A 23,978-nucleotide genomic window follows, 5' to 3' on the forward strand; every position below is an offset into this window, starting at 1 on the left:
AAAAAGATTGACTTCAACCCTACACCAACTCAAGAAAGCTTCAGAGAAATGTGCATAACAGCACGTATGTTACTAATTTGAAATATATACATCTACTAAGCCCTGCACTTGGAATTAGCATCCAACAACAATTCTCTTTCGGAAGACTCTAGAACATGAGTGCCACACAGGTGAAGACAAGAGCTTTTAAAAATTCATTTTATGTAATTTCAAAACCAAGATATTAAATAGAGTGAGGCACTTCACAAACCTCAGAAAAAAGCTCTGCAGGTGGCCTAGATTGCCAAAATCCATACATGACTTTCTCTCCATTAAACATACAGTACCTCTTTATTCTTGGTATTTCTCCAATGTATCATTCAATAATAACAATATCTATAAGCACTAAAACAGTAGAGTACAACAAGTAAAACAGAAAAGTAGATAACTATTAACAAGGAATTACTGTTCATATAAAAATTTCATAGAGTTAAATTAAGAATATAAATATTCAAGAACATTTTTGACATACCCACAGTACTTTCCCCTCTCATAACAAAAGCACTTGAAATGCCCTATTAAGGCACTTTTTTTGTTTTCAGGATTCAGTAGCTTCATCCTACTTATTTTGAGATCATGTGATGTTATTGTCTTTCTGAAAAAGTGACTAAACGTTAAATCTGCTGTGAACTCAAAATGCTGGCTACAATTTGACAGCTCAGAAGGACAATACTAAGAATTAACTACAGGAAGCGTTCCCCTGACCCTCTGTCCTCACCCCTCTGTGAAGAAATGCATTTGATTAGGATCAAAACCTTGCTGCTCAAAACCTCAGGAGACTTTGGATAGAAACTTTCAAGGAAAAGAAATTGTGAATCAGATGAAACGGGCTGTGTTCTGTGGAAGGGAAATGCTGAAGGGTAGATTGTCAGAGCTAGCTGCAGCAGTACCAGTAACCTGCCTAATGTTTTGGGGTGTGCAGGTTGAATAGAACAAATTTAGCCTTGGCATGAAACTCTGAGCTGAACCTTTCGCTGTATGCAAAAGCAAGCTTTTATTTTCATCTCTACTCCTTTGTAATCTACTTGCACTCCTCCTATAGATAATTAAATTGTACTGGTTTGAACAAGGTACTCTGCATTTACCAGCCATGAGGGTATTTTAACAGAGCTAAACCCAGCTGAGTCTAACCAATATGAATAGGACAGAAAAACAGGGATGTTGCAAGGATCAACTTCACTGAAGGTGTGGGAAAGTGCACATATGGGTCTGGAAGAAAAGGCATCTTTTGCATGCACATCATAGGCTCATTTAACAATGAGCAATCACAATTTTGCTACTAAGATTTTCAATCTTTCCCCCCATTCCTTGCTTTCCTCTTCTGCAGCACTATTTATCTCCCATTCAGTTTCTGTGAGCTACTTACAAAATTAAGTCATAACAATGACACTCATAAGAGGGATAATCAGTTCTAACAATTTGCTAAACCAAATCAATGAAACAACTACATTGAGAAAAATAATTACAAAACCCACCTAAGATCCTGGATAGTCTCACACACCTAATAGTCACTGCATGCCCCAAAAACATTTGAATTAGCACAGCAAAAACAGCAGTAAACTTTGGCATAAGAACAGAAACCAATTGATGTCAATGGAAATCTCTTGCCTCAGCAGGTAAGTTTTTTATGTGAAGCCACACGAATATTTATGTAATAAAAAAAAGCAATTAAAATCTGTCTTTGCAGAAGTAGTTTCTCCATAATTACTGTATATTCCTCATTGTGCTCTACTGTTTCCTTTAAATTACAGTGTACAAAGCTAAACTCCCAGAATTGATACTGGCACAGACAATAGTATTACTGTTTTGAATTCATTCCTTCAGTACACCACACTTTTCCTAAACAGTTGGAAACGGGCAACCAAAATGCAACCCAGTGCTCTCATTGAAGCGTTTGACTGAATGACAACCCCTTCATTTAAAAACTGTAAGATGGGATACCTTCACGTCATAAGTCAATGCTTGTTGCAAAGTAGTTCTCAAATTAACAGAAGAAAAAAAATGCTACTGGTTTTCCTAACCACACTCTTTCCACACATACAGCCATTTTCTCAGGTGACAACAAAAATCTGTAATTGTTTAGGGACAGCTCTAAAATTTCCAATCCAGGGATACAAGAAAAGGGGCAGGGTGTGACATTTACCACATTATGATGTTAACCTCAGCGATTAATACATATAAATGGGTGATGCTGAATCTTTTAACCAGTTATTTCAGCAAGTTACTGACAAGCTGCAGTTCTGTATATTGCCTATTGAAAACACAATTTCAATCCCCCTCCCCGCCTTTGTTTAGTCTGTCAAATATAGACAGCCCTTTACAGAACTTTCGCTGGCAGTACCTTTACTTTTCAATAATCTGAGTTTAAAAGGCAATTCTACTACCTAGAAATACAGTTACGGACGTAGCAGTGTTGACAGGGTGTCTGCAATGAGGAACTGGCGGGGGGGGGCTGCAGGATGGCCTCTGTGAAGAGAGGTTGGGGCTGCCCCATGCCCAACACAGCCAGCTCTGACAGACCCACCACAGGACACAGCTGAGCCTCAAAGCCACCGGTGGGGGCCTCTGGGAAAGCCTGGGTAAGCAAGGGCAGAACAATGCCTGGCAGTCACAAGAAAAGTGTGAGAAACAGCCCTGTGAGCACCAAGGTGCGAGGAGGAGGAGGGGGGAAGGAGGTGCTCCAGGTACCCCAGCAGAGATTCCCCTGCAGACCCTGGAGAAAACCATGATAAAGTAGGTTGTCTCCCTGCAGCCTGTGGAGGACCATGCCAAAGCAGGTGGATGCACCCTGAGGAAGCTGGAGCCCAAGCAGGAGCAGGGTTTCTAGCATAACTGCACATAGCCCGTGGGGGACCCATGCTGGAGCAGACTGTTCCTGAAAGACTGCACTCCAGGGAAAGGACCCACACGGGAGCAGTTCTTGGAGGACTGCAGTCTGCGGGAAGGCCCCAGGCTGGAGCAGGGGAACAGCATGGGGACGCAGGAGTGGCAGAGAGGAGCTGTTATGGGCCAACTGCAACCCCCATTCCCTGTCCCCCTGCACCACTCAGGAGGAGGAATCTGGAAGGAAAGAGTAAAGCTGAGCCTGGGAAGAAGGGGGGGCAGAAGGAAGGTAGTTTTAGTTTTCTCTCTGTCTCTCACCGTCTCACTCTATTTTTAACTGGCAATAAATTAAATAATTTTTTCCCCAAGTCAAGTCTGTTTTGCCTGTGATGGTAAATGGTAAGTGATCTCCCTGTCCTTATCGTGACCCATGAGCTATTCCATCTTAATTTCTCCCCTGTCCTGTTGAGGAGGGGGAGCAAGAGTATGGCTGGGTGAGGGTCTGGCAGCCAGCCAAGGTCAAGCCACCACACAGTGAAATAAATAAAACAACCCATCCAAAACTTTTCCCCCTTGCTATGTCCTTTCAAAGGATGTACAAACAGAAACAGGGACTCAGTGAGGCCACTACCCTCCCTATGACCCTCCTCAAGCTGCACTTTGGCACAAACGTCAGTTTCCTGACTGGGAGCCAAATTATACTTTTCCTCAAAAAGGAACTCCTGCCTCCTCCAATTTTTATTCTTCATTTGGCTTGTCATCAACTTCTTAAGTCAAAGCTACTCTTCCCACAATCACAGAAACTGAAAAAAAAGAGTATTTTATCTACTGTTATCAGCAGATTATAGTGAAATCAAACAGAACATACAAATACTATTTAATATGCTGGCATTCAAATACATGCATACCTATACACACACTCACGCTAAGGTAGGCAATCCAGTATAAATTCCACACTTTAGCCTATACATAATATAGGTACCATTTATCTGCTCATTTTCATACAGACTGACACAGCAACTATCAGCGATTCATAATTAGTAACTACATTAGGACAATGTAACAGTTTAGTAAATATTGGTTAATAATTAAACTGGGAATGGATGGGCAACTTCACCAGACAGGTCAACATGACCAAAATCAAGAAAGGTTATGTGAGGTGTAAAAGGCTCAACCCTGAAGTAATTTCCTTTGGGTTTTTTTTATAATGAAGTCTAACGACCCATTGTAAAACTATGTGCTGTGAAAGCATCAGATACACAATATAGACTAAACTCAATTCAACCTGTGTCTCTCATCTCCCTAAGGCCTCAGCTAAAAGCAGACTGTACACAAATACTCTTGCTCCATACCTCCCTCTCCCAGAAAGCTGTAACAACATGGGATCTGAGACCTAGCATGTCTAGAAAGGGGGGGGAAAGACCCAAATCTCTGAAAACCTAAATTCAAAACTAAGAAAATAAGGATTTCTAGAATAAGCAGTTAACACTTCTCCTTTAAATTACAGAATAAATGTATTACCTAGCCTATTGTAAACTGTTTATATCCAAGCTTGTATATACACACACTATATGGGTTTTTTTAAAGACAGCTTTTAAAGTGGTTCATAAAATGCTGACTTGAGCAACCAACATAAAGGCATTCTGTGGTTCCCAAAGACAAATCTTCATCTTATTGGGACATGCTATAGGGACTGATCAGTCTAAAAGCTTTTAAAATCTGTACAGAAATTTTACGTTATGATGGAACATACATCAATTATAACCTTGTTTTCTCCTAGCTCACAGACACTGCAACTCCTTAGCAATACTTTCCTAACATACTATGTCATCATAACATGCTGCCAGGAAGCTAAGCACATGAGTGGAAATGGGTGCCCCAATGAAGTAAAAATTGTGGTAATACAGTCTTATAATTTGGGTAATGTACATGACTGTGGCTGTCCCTTTGAGAAACCTAATTCTGAGACTGAGATCGAATTAATTTGTCTAGCTCCTAGCAGGCAGCATAGAGGCTTCAGATTATAAGTAACAATACAATAGTAAAAGTACCTGAAGATGCCCCTAGTTAAAATACATCTTGGGACACAGTATAAATATTAATCAGACATGACCTGCATACAAATACTGAACAATTAACGATCACTTCTGTAAATGACAGTTTACCTGACAGTTCGGAAATTTCAAAGTTCCATGAGACTCGTGATAAAAGGGTGATATAAAAAAGAGAAATCATAGGGTCTCTTAAATATTCTCTCTCTCTTTTGACTGTTAGGGCAATGATAAACATGAACATCCTTCTTTTCCATTTTGTGATGAAGGAGGATAAAAAGATTAAGTCACATATAAAGTGTTTATGAGAATTATCTCAATGGAGCATTGGGAACTGGCAATTACGCTGTTTTCAAACAAATGAGGTAAAGACCACCATAAAGATCTACTTCTTGAAACCTTCTCTTGAACCAGCAGAATGACACTGATCTGAAGAGGGTTTCCTAACAATGCTCTTAAGACTGAGAAACAAATCTAGAAGAAACCCCTCCATATTTGTACAAAGAGTTCTAAATAATTCCAAGAAAGTAATTTTCTTTGGGAATACAGTAAGCTTTCAAACAAATCCAACAGGGAAGCCATTTTCTTGGAAAACTAGAAAGAAAACTATTAGGAAAAAAAAGGGGGGGGCAGAGAAGGCAAATTATTTTTACAAAGTTTCCCTTTTTGTAAACTGTGCACTGCAAAATTCAAGCAACGAAGAAAAATCTAATTTACCCCTTAAGAAAGGGGAACCCAAGGAAAGCTAGACTTTTAGACTGGAAACAGGCAACTAGGATAACCACCTTGTAATGTGGACAGAAAATCCAGACAACTGTTAGGCCAACCAATCTACAGAGACAGCTGCCCTACAGAGTGCCGACACTACAGTTTAGATTTACTCAATTTAAATATTAAGTTGAAACATTTTTTTAAACTTTCAATATATAACATTTTTTAAACTTTCAATATATACATAGCCACACTACGAGAGTGCAACCTTTTGATTTTCTTTTTTTAAAAGAGGTGAAGAAAATTGCATCATACAACTATGCAAATATGCAACTTAAAATTTACTAATCTAAGCTGGCTCTGAGTTCAGAATTTGTACTTAATCCTATCCCACACCACCTCCATCTCCAGAAACCATTTGCGGCTTCAGAAGTTGTTACTAATGGTATAGACTTATGAAGACTGAGGGTTACATTTCATTTAGTTTTACATACATGAATTTAAGCATCTATCATGTATCTACTTTACAATATAAAATATTCTTAACCAACAGTCCTATTATCTACAGTATTTTACTTCACGTGGATAATGGAAGTTCACGGTTAGAGTCTTTCGTAAAACACAGTGAGAAAGAGCTTCACATTATCCTCCATTAGTGGAAGATGACTCCCAAATACATACATTAATGCATTATCTTTAAACAAATTTAAATGAAAAAAATATAAGTAAAGCCTCCTATTTCTATGGTTGGTTTTTGCAAAGGTAAGCTGTTATCATATGCTATGACCCCAGTCAATTTTTTTATTCTCTTTTCAATTTAAAGTCTATTTTTACAGAAGGGTTATAGTTAGAAGGGAACTCTGGAGGTCATTGGGTTCAAGCCCCTGCTCAAGCAGGGCCATCTAGAGCCAGCTGCCCAGGATCATGGCCATACATCTTCTGAGTATCTCCAGGAATGGAGACTCCACCAACTATCTGGGCAACCTGTGTCAGTGCTCAGTCACCCTTGCAGTAAAAAAAAGTGTTCCCTGATGCTCAGAGGGGACCTCCTGTGTGTGTCAGTCTGTGCCTGTTGCCTCTGGTCCTGTCACTGGGCACTACTGAAAAGAGCCTGGCTCTGTCCTCTTTGCACTCTCCCTTCAGGTATTTATATACATTGATGAGATCCCCTGAGCCTTCTTTTCTCCACGCTGAACAGCCCCCCAGCTCTCTCAGGTTCTCCTCTGAGGACAGATGGTCTGGTCTTAGTCTCTTAACCATCTTTGTGGCCCTTCGTTGGACTCTCTCCAGTATGTCCATGTCTCTCTCGCATTGGGGAGCCACTTTGTTCATTTTTTCCACAATAAAACTTCAGAAATCCTATGCTCCATTATCTTTTGAGAAATCCCTGAAGGAATTGGCACTATGTACAGAATTCAGCAGCCCACTTACTCCTTTGTATTCAAAGCACTTCTAGTAAGTTAGAAAGGAACCAAAATCTTTCCCAAAATTCATACTTTTTAAAGTTTAAATGTTTCTTAACATGTCTATGAACATTATTTTCCAGAATTATATCAATATGCAAAATGCAATCTTAAAATGAATTCAGTGAAAAGCATGATTCTAGTAACTGCTACTATATTGTTTGTCTTCTTTCTAGTCATATAATATTCAGTCACAGTAACCTAAGTAACTATGTTATCAAAAAGCAGTAATGTCTGGAGTCAGTATAAATATTACAAAGCCTCTTTTTGTAAAGGGAGGGCATGCTGACCCAGGTTATCATCTTACTCCCTTAAGAATAAATAAAATTCAGGAAAATCAGATAGGGATCTATAATACTGTGCTGTTGTAAAAATCACGAAGCATCCCATTTCCAATACATTGTCATGAGCACCATGATGTTTCTGGAAAAACAGTTTGGCTTATTTGATAACAAATACGAATACACTGAATACATTTCTTTGTATGGTACAGTAGGTCATACTAAATAGATGCTATAAGGTAAGGACAAACTGGGAAAAGTTTTGGTTGGGACTATATAAGAATACAGGTTTCATTTTTGAAAGCATTCAAAGCAACCAGAAATCTTAAGGCCTTCAAACCACAAACTCTAGAAGCCTTAAACCACACTACACAATGTCTTGATAGAAGCTTTTTTTTTTAATTTAAAAATTTTGCATTGTTTCTACATTTTCATCCTGTACTTCAAAAACATATCCCAGCATTAAAGTTACAGGCAACATCTTGTAGACTAGACACTTGTTTATATTGAAATTAACTAAATTAAACTAAACCTTGTAATTTAAAGCTTCATGGAACAGTAATTTTTATGGCCTGATAAGTAATGGAGACAAACTTGGGTAACCCAGAAAGACCCAGACAAATATATTTATTTCACAGCAAATGTTTACTAGTCAGGCTGCAGAAACAATACTGTCTTTTCCCTCCTTCACTGCAAAGTACTGAGTGTACACAGACATGAACAGAGAGAACAGGGAACACAGTTACAAAAGAACATTAAACCAGCAGATAATTTATCTGTACTGCTAAGGAAAGTTCAGGGAATTAAGCTAAGACATCTGAAAAGAAGAAAACACAAGAGGACTAAACATAAGGAAGTAGACAGAGCACTGAATTAAGATAGTGAGAAACTTTAAACAATACTCTACACCCACCTACATTGATGCAACTTAAATGATTTCTTGAAGTCTTCCCCTGGATCATTTACCTATGAATCCAACAGGCCACAGAGCTCCTGCCAGAAAAGATCTCTGAAATTATCACTTACACAAAGTGTATACAGCAAAGTATACACTGCCCAAACATTTAGCTAGAGGAGAAAGCAAGCATTAGGCTGATAAAGAACATAACAGCAGCACTTCTGCTAGCTAAGGCTTACATCTTTCAGACTAGCTGCAATTATTTCAGGTGTGATGCTTACCTTTAATCGTTTCCTCCACAACTTCTACTACACGATCTATCTGCTGAACCTAAAAAAAGTCAGAAGGTCAACATCTAAGTAGTCAACAACTGAACATACTTTATATAAACTCTTATTTCAAAAGTGTTTTCATCTAGATTAAGGGGGAATAAAGAGTTGAGGGCTATGTTTTAGTCATTTTTTTTCTGTGCATTTTGATTCAGCTGCCAAAAGTAACTTTAAAACTCACCACCTAACTCAAACCAAATTTTGTCCTCAAAATAACAAGTTCCTGCAAGTTTGGCAAAAATCACAAGCTGGCTAGAAAAGAGGGATGCTAGAAAAGAGTTCAGGCCTTAACTGCTGTTCATGGTCTGTGAAAGGCAGTGGTTACCCAGACAGTCAACACCTGGGTTGCTCAAACAGCCCCTCAGTGCTCCCTCTCCCCAGCCTCAACTCCAAAATAGTAGATGGTAGGGAACGTAAGCTGAGGATATTGTGAGGGCAGACTATAGGGAAGAAAATTAAGGAAGCATTGCAGGGGAAAGACACTGGAATATGGCAAGAAATTAAAAATACTGTGGTCAAGTTTAAGGGAGCAAGACATTGTTCTGGACTTACTGCAGGCAGTGTTTGGAAATGGAAGGAAAAGTCCCATGCCTTTCACAAGACAGAATAATAGTTAGTGACCATTACAACAAATTTGTATTTTAGTGTTACACTTGCCAAAATTCACCCATAATGTGATAGCTCACTCAATTATTTCTTATTAGATACATTATTCTTTAATTAAAGTTAAAGGCCAATATACTATAGAGATTTTGATATATTAAGTAGAAGGAATCAGCATTAGCATTGCAAAATGAAACACTCAGAATTCTTGAAGTTGAGGTTCTTCCTACAACTTTCATCCAAACTGCCTATTATATGTAATGTCTACTATATATGCACATAGATGTTTACATACAATGCAGGAAAGCGTATCTTTGCACATTTAAATTAATTTAAAGTTTTTGCACAATATTCCTTTTTAAATACTGCTTCTCTAAGCTGTACATTATATGAACTAGATTTAGTATGATTTCCGCAGTCATTTCCTTGGAGTTTCTTTTCTGCTTTGTTTCAAAAACAAGCAAAAAAGCAAAAGTTGCAGAGGCTTCAAGAGCAGGACCTGGTCTGCAACAAGGAGCCTGGAACATGGATCCCTTGCATCGAAGCCATTAACTCTCTGTGCCCTTAAACCACCGAGTCTGTCATTTCCTGTAAACCCATGTCGGCACAATCATCTCTATTTCACATTCATTTTCCAATCAGTCTAATAGCAGCTAAAACAAAAGCTCATCTGTAGTTGGTGTCTGATTTAGAGTTCCCATCTAAAGTGAGTGGGAGTCTGTTCCTTTCCTTGTCTGGGTGTTGGATAAAGTCTATGTAAAACTAATTCATTTTTTTTTAAACCTTTTGAAATACACAAATCTCTGCCATTTCGGATTTCTGAATACAGTATATTAATGAAGTCTAGAAATTAAAGTATCACTAATATTGGCATTCTAATAAACTCATTAAAAGATATATATTTAAATACTTTTCTGGATTACAAGCATTCATATTACAGACATATGTCAATATTTAGCAATCTACTTGAAAGCACACAGAAGCAGTTGTGTGGAACACAGGTATTTACATACTTGTATACATACCCCTTTTAGATATAAGTTAAAAAATTACAACCTAAGATACTTACATATAGACTTTCTATTTATTTTTCAAAAAATAAATTAAAAAATGCAAATTGAAAACAGAAGTGTACATATTTACAATTTACACATTTACAGTACAGAGAACACTGTCTGTGCCAAATACATTGCCTAAAATATTACTGCTACATATCTCAATACTGAAGTGTTTAAGTTCACAATAATTTTAAAGCAAGAGAAACCTGGTTGGTTCATAACCTGAACCACCTATGACGACTTTCTGTATAGTACATCTGGGGAATTTTTGCATGGCTCCAAACCCCCTGTTAGATCAAGACACTGGGGAAAAAACAGCCACTACGTTGTATTTTCGTTTTATTGGATAAATTAAATTATTCTGAATGTCTGTTAAGAAAACAGTTCATGTAAGTAATTAAAATTGTAAGTCTGAGAGATAAGATCTGTGACTAGAAATGGATATTTATTCTGCCTTATGTGTTATTTCCCACATTAAGTATTTTTCATTTGAAATTATTGGAAATTGCTTGGCTAAAGCGCCAAGTGCTCAAGAAAAAAAAAATTGAATGCTTCCAATCTGCATTTATGCAAATAAAAGTATTTTAGTAAAACTAAGATGAATCTAGAGTGAGAAGAAGGAAAGGTTTAGATGATTCTTGTTTGAAAAAGAAGGGGGGGGGGGAAATCACAAAGTCATGGTAATGAAGTTTTTTTGGGTATACAAAGGCCTGCAGGATTCTTTTCTCCACATCTCACTAAACTTACAGATAATTCTGTTCTGGAGTGGTATCAAACGCATCTGTAAACCTTCTTGAGCAGAAACCCAGTATCTCCAGCAGGCATCAGAAATGCCATGAAGCTCAGAGATTTAAAAGTTCTTAGTGGTGTATGAAGGGAAAAGACACCCTTCCTCAACATTTCTTTGCAATGAGTCTCAATAAACCAGACCTTCAGGACTGACAGTCGGTACATTACTGCTGGATGTAGTTAGTGCACCGCACTTGGCTCCATGGATCTTGTGAGAGCTTGTTTCTAGTGTAAGCGTGTACACGGTGGACTTTTTGTCCATTATGAATGGTTCTCCATTAGGACTTGGATAGAACAAAAGCTAATGGCAGACTGGAGCAGGCAGCTGAGCAGGACTACACAAAAAAAAAAAAAAACCAAACAACCAACCACGACAAATCAGGGCTGATGCAGAAATCTGGGTTGAGATGGATATAGGATAAGGTCACAGGCAAGGCCCATGGAATGAAGGAGTAGCCAAAGCAGGAAACCAGCTGGTCAAAAGCAAGGAAAAAGAAAAGAGTTATATCAAAGCATGAAGCCTGCTGAGTTGAAACAAAGACCAGGAAAAATCTTTGAGCCTTCCTGGTGGGATCAGAGCTAGGCCTAAGTACAGCTCAGCAATCACACGTATGCAACCCTTACACACACAAGGAAGACATGAGGCAATCCATGCTGGGGCTGAAGCTGCAGGTCACTCCTGAACACACAGTTGCGAGCCAGCCACATTTTGAACGATGCGCTTCTCAGGATGCCCCAGCACTCCACTGAGACAGAAGTCCTGAGCTCTCCTACTAAGCCCCAGTAATTAGCGAGAGGCATACAGCAATGCACACACTGGTCCATTTGTCATCGGAGAAAGTTCCCCAATTCCCTTTGTACTGTCACAATCACATTCAACAGATCACTGCTAGGCGTAAACAGCCCAAAGACATGCTTGTAACGTGCAGTGTCTGCAGTGTCACACCAGGTGATCTGTGAGTGCAGCCATGCATGTTGAGGATGGTCACGCAAATTCCTCCAAGCTCTCAAACATGATCCAAGTCATCTCAGAACCAGGATTAACATCCTGAAACTGTTTTGCAGGAGATGGACTCTGGAAAAAACAACCTCTAAGAGAGCTCCTATAAACTCTGAATACTTTTAACAGGCTGTTAAGTGACAGGTTGCACATTTACCCTGAGATTTTGTACTCTGTAGAAGTCAGACCATAGAAAGCTATCTAGAAAAGTACATCCATGAACCTATCATGAAAGTAAGAGAAACTTTCTAGCATTTTCTTCAGGGAAGCACCAAGACCTCTGCAAAGACCCTGAGTTGTCATCTGGGAAGACAAAACCTCATACAAAATTTACAGTGAAATAAATACATTTTCAGTTTAATGTATCCACTGAAATACAGACAGAAGCATTTTGTGGGTAAAAATGTTTGGACCAATCTCTTTCTGAAGTGACAGGACCAACACAAAACAGGAGAGACGCTCTTCAGATGTCTCTTACAACTAAGCCACATAAAAAGTGCTAAACTTCATAAAAGCAACCAGCTCTTCTTAGTGAAGATATCCAACGTCTTAATGGTCTTTTCCGAGCTTCTCGCTGTGCCTGCGGCCATGATAAGAAAACAGAGGGTGGTTGTCAAAACAAGCAATTCATAACATCCAATATTTTCTTAAGGACACAGGCTGCCTTTTAATGGAGTCTGCTACATGTGCATCTAAGGCACCACAGAAAAGCTGCTTGGTTCAAGCTGTACCACTGAAGAAGCTGGGAAATGACCTGGCCCAACTATGTATTGCAAAAAAGGTGGGGATGCTGTAAGGCTTCCTGGCAGTCTATATGATAAAAGAAGAGGTATTCATTTTCTCTCCTCTTAATACAGACCAGAGATAATTTCAGATGGAGTCAGTTGCAAGAAGCATATTTACATCAGAGGTACACAGCCCTTTGCTAACTGTCACAGTGCTCGTGCTTTCTGGAGTTACGCCACCGCCTGTTAGATAATGGTTATCCTGATCCCATCTGAAGTGGATTAAATCCTACAAAGCGAGCATTTCAATTCCTTCAGAATATATCTCCTTTTATTATGACTTGAACTTTCTCTGTCTCAGAAGAGAGTGCTTACCAGGTGATGAAAAATCACTGTAGGAGTTGGGAAGCATCTTGACATTCAAATCAGCAGTTTCCCTCAAATTATCTTTTGATTCTTAGTGCAGTGATACCTCAACATGTGTGAGTGTAGAGTACATCATACTCTTTGTTGCCTCCAAATTGTAATATCACAGAATAATTCCTGTGTCTGACATGCCATTTCTTGTAAGTGGTCACAAGGGATCCACATCACCTGGCTGCTGACTGTTGTTTCTGCTGGGAGAACAGAATTAACCTGGTAGAATCAGCAGCACATGAAAACAAACCAGATATGAGATCTCTGACACTTGCCACCAGTGACTGTCTTTTGGTCAAGAAGTTTGTGGTTTCACCCTCTGATCAGTCTCAGCTCTCACAGCTACTGACACAGTTACCACTGGTTAAAAATGGCAGCTAGGTCCTCGTCACAACCAGCCCTCTCAGGGTCCCTCCACCAGAGTAAATGCAGCTGCTCCCCACAGCCTGCGTCCTTTCAGGACGGAAGGAAATGTCTTTCTACCACAGAAGGTCTGAAGGTTAAAGCTTCTGTGATGTTGACAGGACAGTGACAACTCTCTCAAGAAATTACTCCCAGAGCCTCCCCCGACTGCCCTTCCCTTGGCACAGTGACTGAGTTTTTCCAAAGAGAAATTTCTCAGACGTAACACAAGCAGCGTGTAAGCTCATCAAGTACCAGAAAGTGACTATCAAAAAAAATAAAAAAATCTTGAAGAAGGGACAAAGGCCAGAAATATTGAAGACTGGAAGCATTTACTGAAAAAACATTGCAAAACAAAAAAACCCAACTTTAGCTAATGGTTGAGAGAAACGGAGGACAGGGTACCCACAATACAGGAAGGGGAAGCAGCTTGCTTGCACAGCATGAGGCTACTGCTGAAGCAAACACCATCAGCACCCAGCTGCTTACGAACATACATATATATATATATAACTGCTTTAAGTAAAACAATCTTTTTTTGTCATCTAGGAAAAATCCTACCCATCTTTTGATTTCCATTCACACAGATAAGAAACAGATTGGTTACTACATAGATAAAATTATCTTAGGTAATTACAACCTGCTATTCTTAATCTTAAAAGATTTTAATTCCAGTTCACCAACTCTCAGTTTCATCTCACCTTGCTTAGGCAGCTCTCTCAGATGTTGGATGTTAAAAGCCTACTCAGCCTATCCCCTCTCCAAAGCTAGTAAAAGGCAAATACAAGGCTTAAGAAGTCACTTCAGATCTTCTAGAAATCTAACTTATCTTAGAGATAATTATCTTCATTGACCATAAAGGGAGCTGAGCAAAACAGACTCTCAAATTACAGCACTTAGGCAGCATAAATCCCAGCCTTAATACATAACTTCAAAAGGCATGTGACTAGCCACTTTGGCTTCAGAGGGATAACATCTGTGTTTAAAACCTTTGCTGACAACACTGACCATAGTAATGGGCAATATTCTGGTTTAGAAAGGTATTCTGAGAGCAAGCTCTACACAAACTTTAAAGGGAAGAAGGCTACCCCAGAAAAGCACATAAACAGTTGATTTTCATTGCTAAACACTGACACAGCTGAAGTATAATTCTTAAGTAGATTAATTTCTATACCTTTTGATTCACAGGACAGTAAGAAACTGCTCTGGAAATGAATAGTTTCTATATGCATATCCAATTTTCAGTTTAAAAGCATGTGCTTAACTGCAATTCTTTCCTGACTTTCCAGGTTCACACGTCATATCTGAATATCAGCATGGCAATTCAAAAGCCAAAGCCAACCAGCTGAGAGATACTGACTGAGCCTGAATTTTGCCTGAAATCATTCTTGGCCATAAGTTACAGAAAAACAGTGTGCACCTGTTCCCAGGCTTTCAGCACATTTTCCAAGAAGTTCTGCTAATTCAAATCATTCAAAATAAAATTCCATCAAATTTGTCTTTCATGAAGGCAATATCATCAGATATTTGCATTTATGCAAGGCTCCAGTTTAAGGGTGGCAGAGAGGCTTTCAATCTTTAATGCAGTCTGACCTTAACAAACACTGCAAGGTAGAGAAGTATCGTTATCCCTGTTTTGCAAACATCACTGAAACTTGTATGAACTAAGCATCAAAAATATCATACAACAGATCATCCTCATTTAGGACATCAAAGCAGTAGGGGCATACAGGCATTTGCATCTTGGTAAGGTTACACTGATTTTCTTTCATAATGGCATTGTTAAAGCTCTGCTCACTAAAGGGTTTTATAAATGGAGACCTAAGGCACATTAAATCTAAAAGTGTATACCTATTATAGATACACAGCCTGAGAAGTCAAGTGCCTATTTTTTTGTAATGTACTTAGCATTATTTTTTATACTGAACCATCTATTTTAAAGCAGTGCTCCTAGTGTTACATGCTGCTACTGGGAGTGTTCAGCACCTCCACTGCTCACACTCCAGAGTTTCAAACTGGGTATTAAAAAAAATTACCTAAAGCTTGCCTAATGGAGTAGAACAGCCACAGAAAAGGGTTATTTGGATGTCAGGGGAATGCAGGGAGCCCCTACAGAGAAGTTTTCATGGCTATATGTTTCTCCTGGAAGCAGTGGCTTCAGGCTTAACTTGGCCAAAGAGCCTGCAGTAACTCTACCACGCACAGGACCTGCACCTTCCGACTCGGAGCGTAGCAGCAGAGGGGGGATTACACCCTTGGCAACACTTAATATATTTTGTGCAGATGAAAGAATGGGCTGAAATCCTTCCCTTGGGAAATGGGTGTATGGCAGAAAACAACAGGTCTTTGATGCTAGATGTTACTTTGCAAAAGATGGGGAAGGACGAAGAACAGGGGTTGATATTCTCATTCAGGAAGAGAAAGAGATTCACTCATCTGCAGAGATATCATATGCTTTTAACAGGATACACATGTGCATTAGGCCTCATGCTTTCATCCAGTAAGTCTGATGATTTCAAATTACAGATAAACAGGGATTGTGAAGCATCTGAAGACCTATGAACCCTCAGCAAACTGGTCAGGGTTCCAAAACATAGCATCATTTAGACATCAAATACCTTAAAACTCCAGACAAGAAACAAAACTTCTCATCCCATTCCAATGGTTCAACCTCATCACTGGGAACAAGGGTTTTGCGTGCCCTTGTATGCAACTCACAAAATAAGGAAACACTACATCCAATCATGAGTCCCAAAACACAACCTGTCTGCTAAACCTTTCCTTACCCTTTGTCCCTCCCTTCCCTTCCCCTATAATTCCCTCAAAACAATCAGCATAGACAAAGTCACTTTTCAGCAATTTACAATGAAAAGTGAGGGACAAGTCTAACTACAAGAGTTGATTTCTCCTTGCAATACCATATGTGCACTTCAGTTTGAAGTAGGTACTCCAAACAAAGGAGTAAGCTTTAGAAATCACCTGAGTGTAAATGGCTGTGAACCTGTGTAATGCATCATTATCTGTTTTGTGTACTTTTCACACTCGGCAAGTTTACTACTACCTAGAACTTCCGCCTTCCAGAAAACAGCTCTTGTATCTTGCCATGTTATGTTATGGTTTGCCTTACATACAGCCTATGGCAACACCCCAACCCACATTATTTTTAAAAAGTGGCTATCACTTTAAAGAAACACAAAAGCACAGTAGCATCACAGATTATAACAGGGATATGAAGTTGCTCTTCCTTCCCCTCTACCCAAATCAAGTTGCAACAAACAGTGGAAGTTCAGTCCTGTATTTCTCAAATGCAGATCAAAACAAGCCCTGAGTTATAAGAATTTCTCTGCTAGTTACATCGCAACTTCCTCCTCCATCATAACAAGATGAGCAGAAGAGCCCTCTGACACACTCTGCCTTCAGAAAGCTGCCCCAAGGGAGTTACAATTGCTGGTAAATAACCACATTCTCAGACAACACTGTTCTTAAAAAAAAAAAAAGTAAATAGCAGAGCTTACATAAGCAACAATAAATCAGCTCTATCTCTCAACCAAGCTGAAGATGAGACCAGCCTGGTGGTAAAGCAAGATTTCCAAAAGTGTATTCTTAATGCTTAAAATTGAAAGCAGAATCAATATCCTACTGCCAACAGAACATTTTCTATTTCTCAATTCTGTCAAAACTGCTTTTCAAAAATATTTTGCAATAGCAAGATAACAACTCTTATCCTTTAGTCACCCCCTCACACACACTCTTTGTAAGATGAGAAGAAAATCTTAATTACAAAGTGAAAACATGGTCAATATCTGCTCTTAGCTTTGCTTCTGTTATTAGCTATGCCTAAAGTTTAAGGCTTTTCTGAGCTGATGCATCTATTACTTAAAGCACAGTAAATTCTACCACAGCAATGACAGATAGAAGACGGTGTCCCTACTGCAAAGATCGCATTTCAGTATTTTCAGGTCCAATTCAGAAGTACTTGGGAACACTGCATTAAGAGCCTAATCAACTCCTAACAGAAATGTTTCTGTAGTAAATACAAAACTACAAATATTTTTCACTAAATACTGATTTCTAGGTGCCAAAATAAAGATGAAGGTAATTTTCAGAAATTACATGTTACCTAAAAAGGAAAGTTTAACAAAAAGGGAAACAGAAAAATAATGATTAAAAAAAAAAAAGGAAAAAAAAAAAATATCACACTTCAGATCCCCCAAGTTTCCTAAGTTAAATTCACCAAAACTGAAACATCAAATTACAGTCTTGGTCAAAGGATAGTGACTCACTTTTTTTCCCCCCCTCTGTCTTCATATGCGTAGATATCATTATATTCACTATAACAACCAATTACAGATCACATAACCAAGTTGCCTCCGAGCCAAGAGGAAATCCATTCAACATTTATTTTTTGTTTTTTCTATCCTGCTGCACAGAGTAAGTTGCACTTAATTAGTTGGAGTCTTAGAGATGACAGAGCACCACAGTTCTCTTGCATATATTTGTGTAAAGTAAGACTGCAGAGTGGAATGGAAAGTTTGTTTCTTCCTTTCAACTGTAACTATTAATGCAATATCATCTATACAGAATAGTGTGGCATTTTACAGCCCCTGAATATAATTTCTGGGCACTAAGTTAATTTATAGGCATTAACGAAGCTGAGAATGGCAGCTGTAAAAAAAAATCAGAAGAGAAAACATTTTGAGTGACAGCAGTAATTAACTAAAAATTCAAATAGCACAAAGTCCATCTTTATAAAGAATTCCAATAAATCAGTTAATGAAGTCATCTTCTCCCTAATTCCAAATAAACTATTATTTTACTTCTAAATTACTTTGAAAACTGCATCCTGCATGATCTAATGAAAGTGAAAGCTTGGGAACATTTTTGTTGTTGTTCCTATAAAATCTTAATTTCAACCTGAATTCATGACACTGAAGTGGAAACATGTTGACGTCCTTACATTTTTAACACAGAAACAATGCCACACAGTCATCTGCTCTGGCTTAACAATTCAGGACAACTCCATTGTAATTCTCACACACTGAATCCAACGACAGTGCTTCAACTCAAACACACCTTTTACAATTTCATCCAGTTTTAATCTAAAGGTTTGAACAATGAAGAATCTTTGTTAGCTTGTGCTTCGACTCCTGGATTATCATGACTGTTTTACAAAAGTGATTCAATTACACAGTAGGACTTCATCCCGAAGGATACTAAAGGCACTTTATTAACCGAAGTCAAATACTTTCTGTTTACTTTTTCAAGGTAAAGTTTGGTAACTGATTAACAACTGTCACTGGTGGATTTAACTCTTCAGACTGCCTCAAATTTAAATAAAATATTCATCTCTATTTGCCATTCTGCTTCATAGTGTGAAATAAATACCAACCACCAAACCCTCAGCTCTGTCCATGTAATTTATACTCTCTAGCCTTTTACACTTCTTCCACTGATTTTAAGAAAGGGTGTATTTTTTTTTGTCTTAAAGCAAATAAACTATGATATTTTAAAGAATATGGTAATGGATATCTTCAGCACTCTGGATGAAGTCTGGATATTTTCAGGCTACAAAGGGCCCTGGAACTCATTTCCACCAACAGCGTCCCTTTCCTTCTCCCCTCATGTCACAACCAAACAAAATCACCCTGGATGAAAGAAGGTTTAAGTGCTGTATAATGCGCAAAGACTAATGGAGGCGGGTACCGAGCTTCTCTGACGCTTTTTCCACGAGAAAGGCAACAAAGTCTTTATATTGACATTGACCTACTGAAAACATTTATGAAAACCTTTGGTTCTAATTGAAAGATACATACCCCTATAATACTCAAGCCTTTCAGGTAGTCCTGTCGAGGTTGGGCTTGTGGCACACAGCCTGCTAGAACCACTTTCTTCTTCCCTTCTTGGGCTTTCCTAAAGAAGGACAGAGTGTTAATACTTCCAAAATTGATCATTTTCAACTTCAAAGTTTTCTGTGCATGTGACACAGAAAAGCAATCACAATGAAAACATTCCCAAATCAGAAGCAACTTACACAGGTTTGAACCTCAGAAAGCAAACAAACCAACACACCAAAAGAACCCTACACGAAGCTATCGGGCTACAGCAAACATGGCTCAGCTTGGGAAGTATCTACAGAGACCATTATCACTGTGTATCCTGGACAAAAATACAACCTGAAAGCACTATTCAAGTTCAGTTAACCTTCATTTGCGACAACGATAGCAGAGAATCTGGTCAAGAAAGATGGGACAGAGATATTAAAGCACAATTCAAGAAAAGCGACACAGAATACAAGGGACAGCCTATGCAGATAGGAACCACTAGCTCAGAGCATAAGCATTTATGTAGTACCAGTCAGAAAAGACCAGTTACATCAGTCTTCTGATGTTTACTTAAAAATGTTTAAGTAAATGTTTACTTTAAATCATATTGAGCATTTTCAAGCTTTAACTTCTTGCCTTTGGCAGAGAAACATTTGTCTGGATATTAACTTACATAATTCTTTAGCTTTGATGCTACCTTAGCATCAAGTAGGAAACCAAAACACTAAGATTAAATGGTTAACACTGTTCATTTTGTTAGTAATATTTTGACTTACTTTGAATTCAACACTGAATATCAAGCCATCACTGAATCTGGAAACTACAGGAAGCCCTGAACAGAACTATTGGCTGCATACAAAACAGTGAGATGCAAAACCTGCTTAAGTTCATTAAAATTTGAAGATCATCCATTAACACATTAACCCAACGCGACTACTGCATTATAATGTGCAAAACAGCAAAGAAGAGAGGCACTGAATAATTTTAGCAGATTTGCTAGGTCTGACATATTATGTATTGCTCTAAGAACTATCTTTCACAGTTGCATGCTGTATCACAACCTCCTGGCAGACTTCTGTCAAACTGGAACCTTGTAAATCCACATTTTCTCCAGTAATATATGGATTCATAAAGTGTTTACTGTTATGTGGGAACAGGCTAAGACATGTCATAACAATTTTCAGAAAAATTATACTATCCAAAACCCACAATTGCTTAGACAATTTTATAATCTTCAGCTTGTTTGAGCTGTCTCCAAGCTGAATGCACTAGAGACGGTAATGTTCAACAAGCACAAGGATGCTACACTGAGTATCTGGAGATCTCCAGCAAATGCAAATTTAATGGAGGAAAAAAAACCCAGACCGGTACCACACACAGTTCCTCTACTCACAATTTTCACTTCATACGCATAACATGGACAAATTTATTTACAAATTATAGTTCAAATGAAATCGCGCAAGAACACACAAACTATAATATTAAAGGAGATGACAGGCCACATTGCCAAAAACCTTGTGTTGGCTGCTGCACTAAAATGAGGTATTTTGAAGGAAAAAATTAAATATCCTATACACAGACAAGTGTGAGATAACTGGAAAATGTATTACACCTGTTACCTTGTATGTAATATAAATGCAGCAAGTCTATATAAAATATTCATTTTTCTTCTAGTGGGACTTTCAGGAAATCTTCAGACATTCATCACACTGAGCCTCATTGGCCCTCTACCTGCACGCTAACACGTATTATATAAATGCGAATCCTTTCATCTCTTCCTTGATAATATTTCTATGGCTAAAGAACCATGATGAAATGCTAATTTAGTATATTTCTTAAGTAGGGAACTTAGCAACTTGTCTCTGAATTCTGCAATGCTTCTTTTCTTTCAGTGGTAAATATTTAAGGGTTTTGCAAAACTTCAGTAGAGGTCAGCTACTTCTACATATCCAAATAAACAAAAAAAAAAATCCTACTTCATGCATTACCTAAAAAAGTCACATAGCACCATGTGACACTCCACTCACTCAAAGGTTAAAAAACCAAAATCACTGCTTATATAGTCTAACAGACTCAACCTAATGCCTCAAGGCAAGACAATAAGACCGTCTGCAGCAAACAAAGCACACATCCCTAGGCAACTCTGCATCTGGTATAATCTGCAGCTAGCAACAGCCGTCTCCATCTACTTGAAAACCTGTGAGCACTACAGAAGAAAAAGCTTTTATTCAAGTCTTTTTATCTGAGGAAAAAAAATAAACAAAGTTTCCCTTGACACATTAAATGGCATTTTAATGTTATTTCACAGCTTTAACATTTTGCCATATCTTCTGGGACTATAACTGTGGCTAGGGGGAAAAAAGTTAAACTGAGTATTCTTCATAATAAGCATTGCCTTCATTTAACTCTTTTGAAGTTGTACAGGTCTCTACAGAATAAAGAATTTTGTACACTGAGATTTTTTTTTGCTTTAAAATGCAATTAAGTGGAAATGTCAGAACTAAATTTTCAATCATAGTCAATATTCATTACATCCATAATACACTGTACAGTCCATGAAACTCACCATAAATGAAAAAAGACTGTAAGAAAATTACAAAAATTTTTGCTTCATTTTCAAGAAACCACTTCTCAAAATATGAATTCCAGTACTACATTGTCACCTCCTTTTAATATTGTTTAATGAACCCTCCTCATATTAACAAAAGCATACAAGAATTATTCTTCAGAATTCTAGTTAACACAGCAACTGTATTTAGAAAAGCCTTTATCCTTCAAAAACATGAATAGTAATGAGAATAATACCTCATGGAATCTAGTAGGTGGCATGAATAAATACATCTTCCCTTTTAGACACCCTTTATATTTTTCAATTACATGAACCTTACCTTGAACTTTCCATTTAATTGACTCAGGAAACATTTTCTACACTCTTTTCTAAAATACACTCTTTTCTAAAAACTACTTGCAAGATATACATTTGAATAGAAATTTAATTAGAGCAATTCTTTTTTAAAAAAAGGAATTATTCAAGCTATTTCCTAAGTAATGGTGGTGGTGGCAGAGGCGGGGAACAAAAAACAAGTGAGAAACAACAGGGGCATGAAAAAAAGTACTGCATACAGTAGAAGACTCATGCAAGATCTGTAGTGAAATCATAGATTATACTCCATTCCAACTCCATTGCATAGATAGAGCCACTGCAACTATATCATGGAGAGTGGTTTGACAACTACATCAGCCAATTGCCTCAGGACTCTTGGATGCATCTCATCAGGTCCCATACTTATGTATGTTCAGGTTCCTCAGATGGTCTCGAACCTGATCGTCTCTTACAGTGGGAGGGACTTTGCTCTCCCAGTCCCTGTCTCACAGTCCATCCACTCAAGAGGTGTGGGAAGAGAGGCCGCCAGTGAAGACTGAGGCAAAAAGTTATTGAGTACCTCAGCCTTCTCCATCCATTGTTACCAGTTTGCTAGTCATGTTCATCAGGGGGAGTATGCCTTCTTCAACCCTCCTTTTCTCGCTGACATACCTGTAGAAGTCCTTATTATTATTCTTTGCATTCCGTGCCAAGTTCAGCTCCAGCTGTGCCTTGGCCTTCCTGACCCTATCCGTACACAACCAGGCAGCATCCCTATACTCTTCTCAGGAAACAGTGAAACAACATGTATCATCACTGACAACTGATTTTTTTTTTCTAGGCTATCTTAATCAATGCATGTAGACAACTACAAAAGGTAAACATACTCTAGTCTTCAAATATTCACAACTCCTTAGGTTCTTACCTACTGACTTAAGTTAAATTACTTAAGACCACAATTAGGCAAATGCTTAATTACTGTCTTAGATAAGGTTGTCTTCCTGTTGTAGGCCCCTTATTAGTGATTCTCCATTCAAAACCTTTGACATACTTCAGTAAAATCTGAAAAAAAACCCCATCTTATTTCTTGAACTCTCAACCCTAAACAGACTAAACTAGAATATGTCTCCATTTGTGGCCAATGCAGATTTACAATTGAGTTCGGCATGTTGATTGATCTTCTGATAATACCTGCAACTTTAAGTGTATCACAAAAATAATATCAAAGACAACAATGTTTTCCATAATTAATATTCTGTTTGTTTTATCTATTTGTGGGATTGAAGAAAGGAGAAATGATTAATTCTTCTATTACTAGTACATTAAACTACATACATGAAGCTTAAAGTACCAGCAAACCTCACAGAACTTCGGCCATCCCCATCACTGGCTGCCTTTTCTTCCCCCCTCCTTTTACGTCTGATCTTCAGCTCTCTGTTGACAGCATGAGTAACTAACTCTGAACTTCTTCAAGGCACAGAGTACCAGATATACAGAAGTTCTGCCAACCCAGCCTTGAAAAAGCAGAGGCTACTCATAGCCACACTGCCAGGAACGTGCTGCAGGTGGCAAAAGCTGGAATTACCTTTTAAAAACTATTACCAGTTTCTGCATATCCTTGAACCTTTATATCCTTTAGTATGTACATGACAGGTTGTAGTAAGGTTCTAAAATATTTCACTGTCTTTCTACACCTCCAGTTTC

The 23,978-nt window shown here is 38.2% G+C and overlaps 1 protein-coding gene across 4 annotated transcripts in view; it reads right to left on the minus strand.

The window, feature by feature from the left end:
• Window positions 1-23,978, minus strand: part of CDKAL1 (CDKAL1 threonylcarbamoyladenosine tRNA methylthiotransferase) — a 421,037-nt gene that overhangs the window by 274,675 nt on the left and 122,384 nt on the right. For all 4 annotated transcript variants that reach the window (XM_074870845.1, XM_074870828.1, XM_074870837.1 and 1 more), the window contains 2 exons: window positions 19,403-19,499; window positions 8,548-8,596 (listed from right to left, as the gene is read on the minus strand). In XM_074870845.1, coding sequence (XP_074726946.1) covers window positions 8,548-8,596; window positions 19,403-19,499 — 146 coding nt within the window. The remainder of the gene's footprint in view (window positions 1-8,547; window positions 8,597-19,402; window positions 19,500-23,978) is intronic.

Source organism: Strix uralensis, chromosome 1 (genome assembly GCF_047716275.1).
Source record: "Strix uralensis isolate ZFMK-TIS-50842 chromosome 1, bStrUra1, whole genome shotgun sequence".
Classification (NCBI taxonomy): domain Eukaryota; kingdom Metazoa; phylum Chordata; class Aves; order Strigiformes; family Strigidae; genus Strix; species Strix uralensis.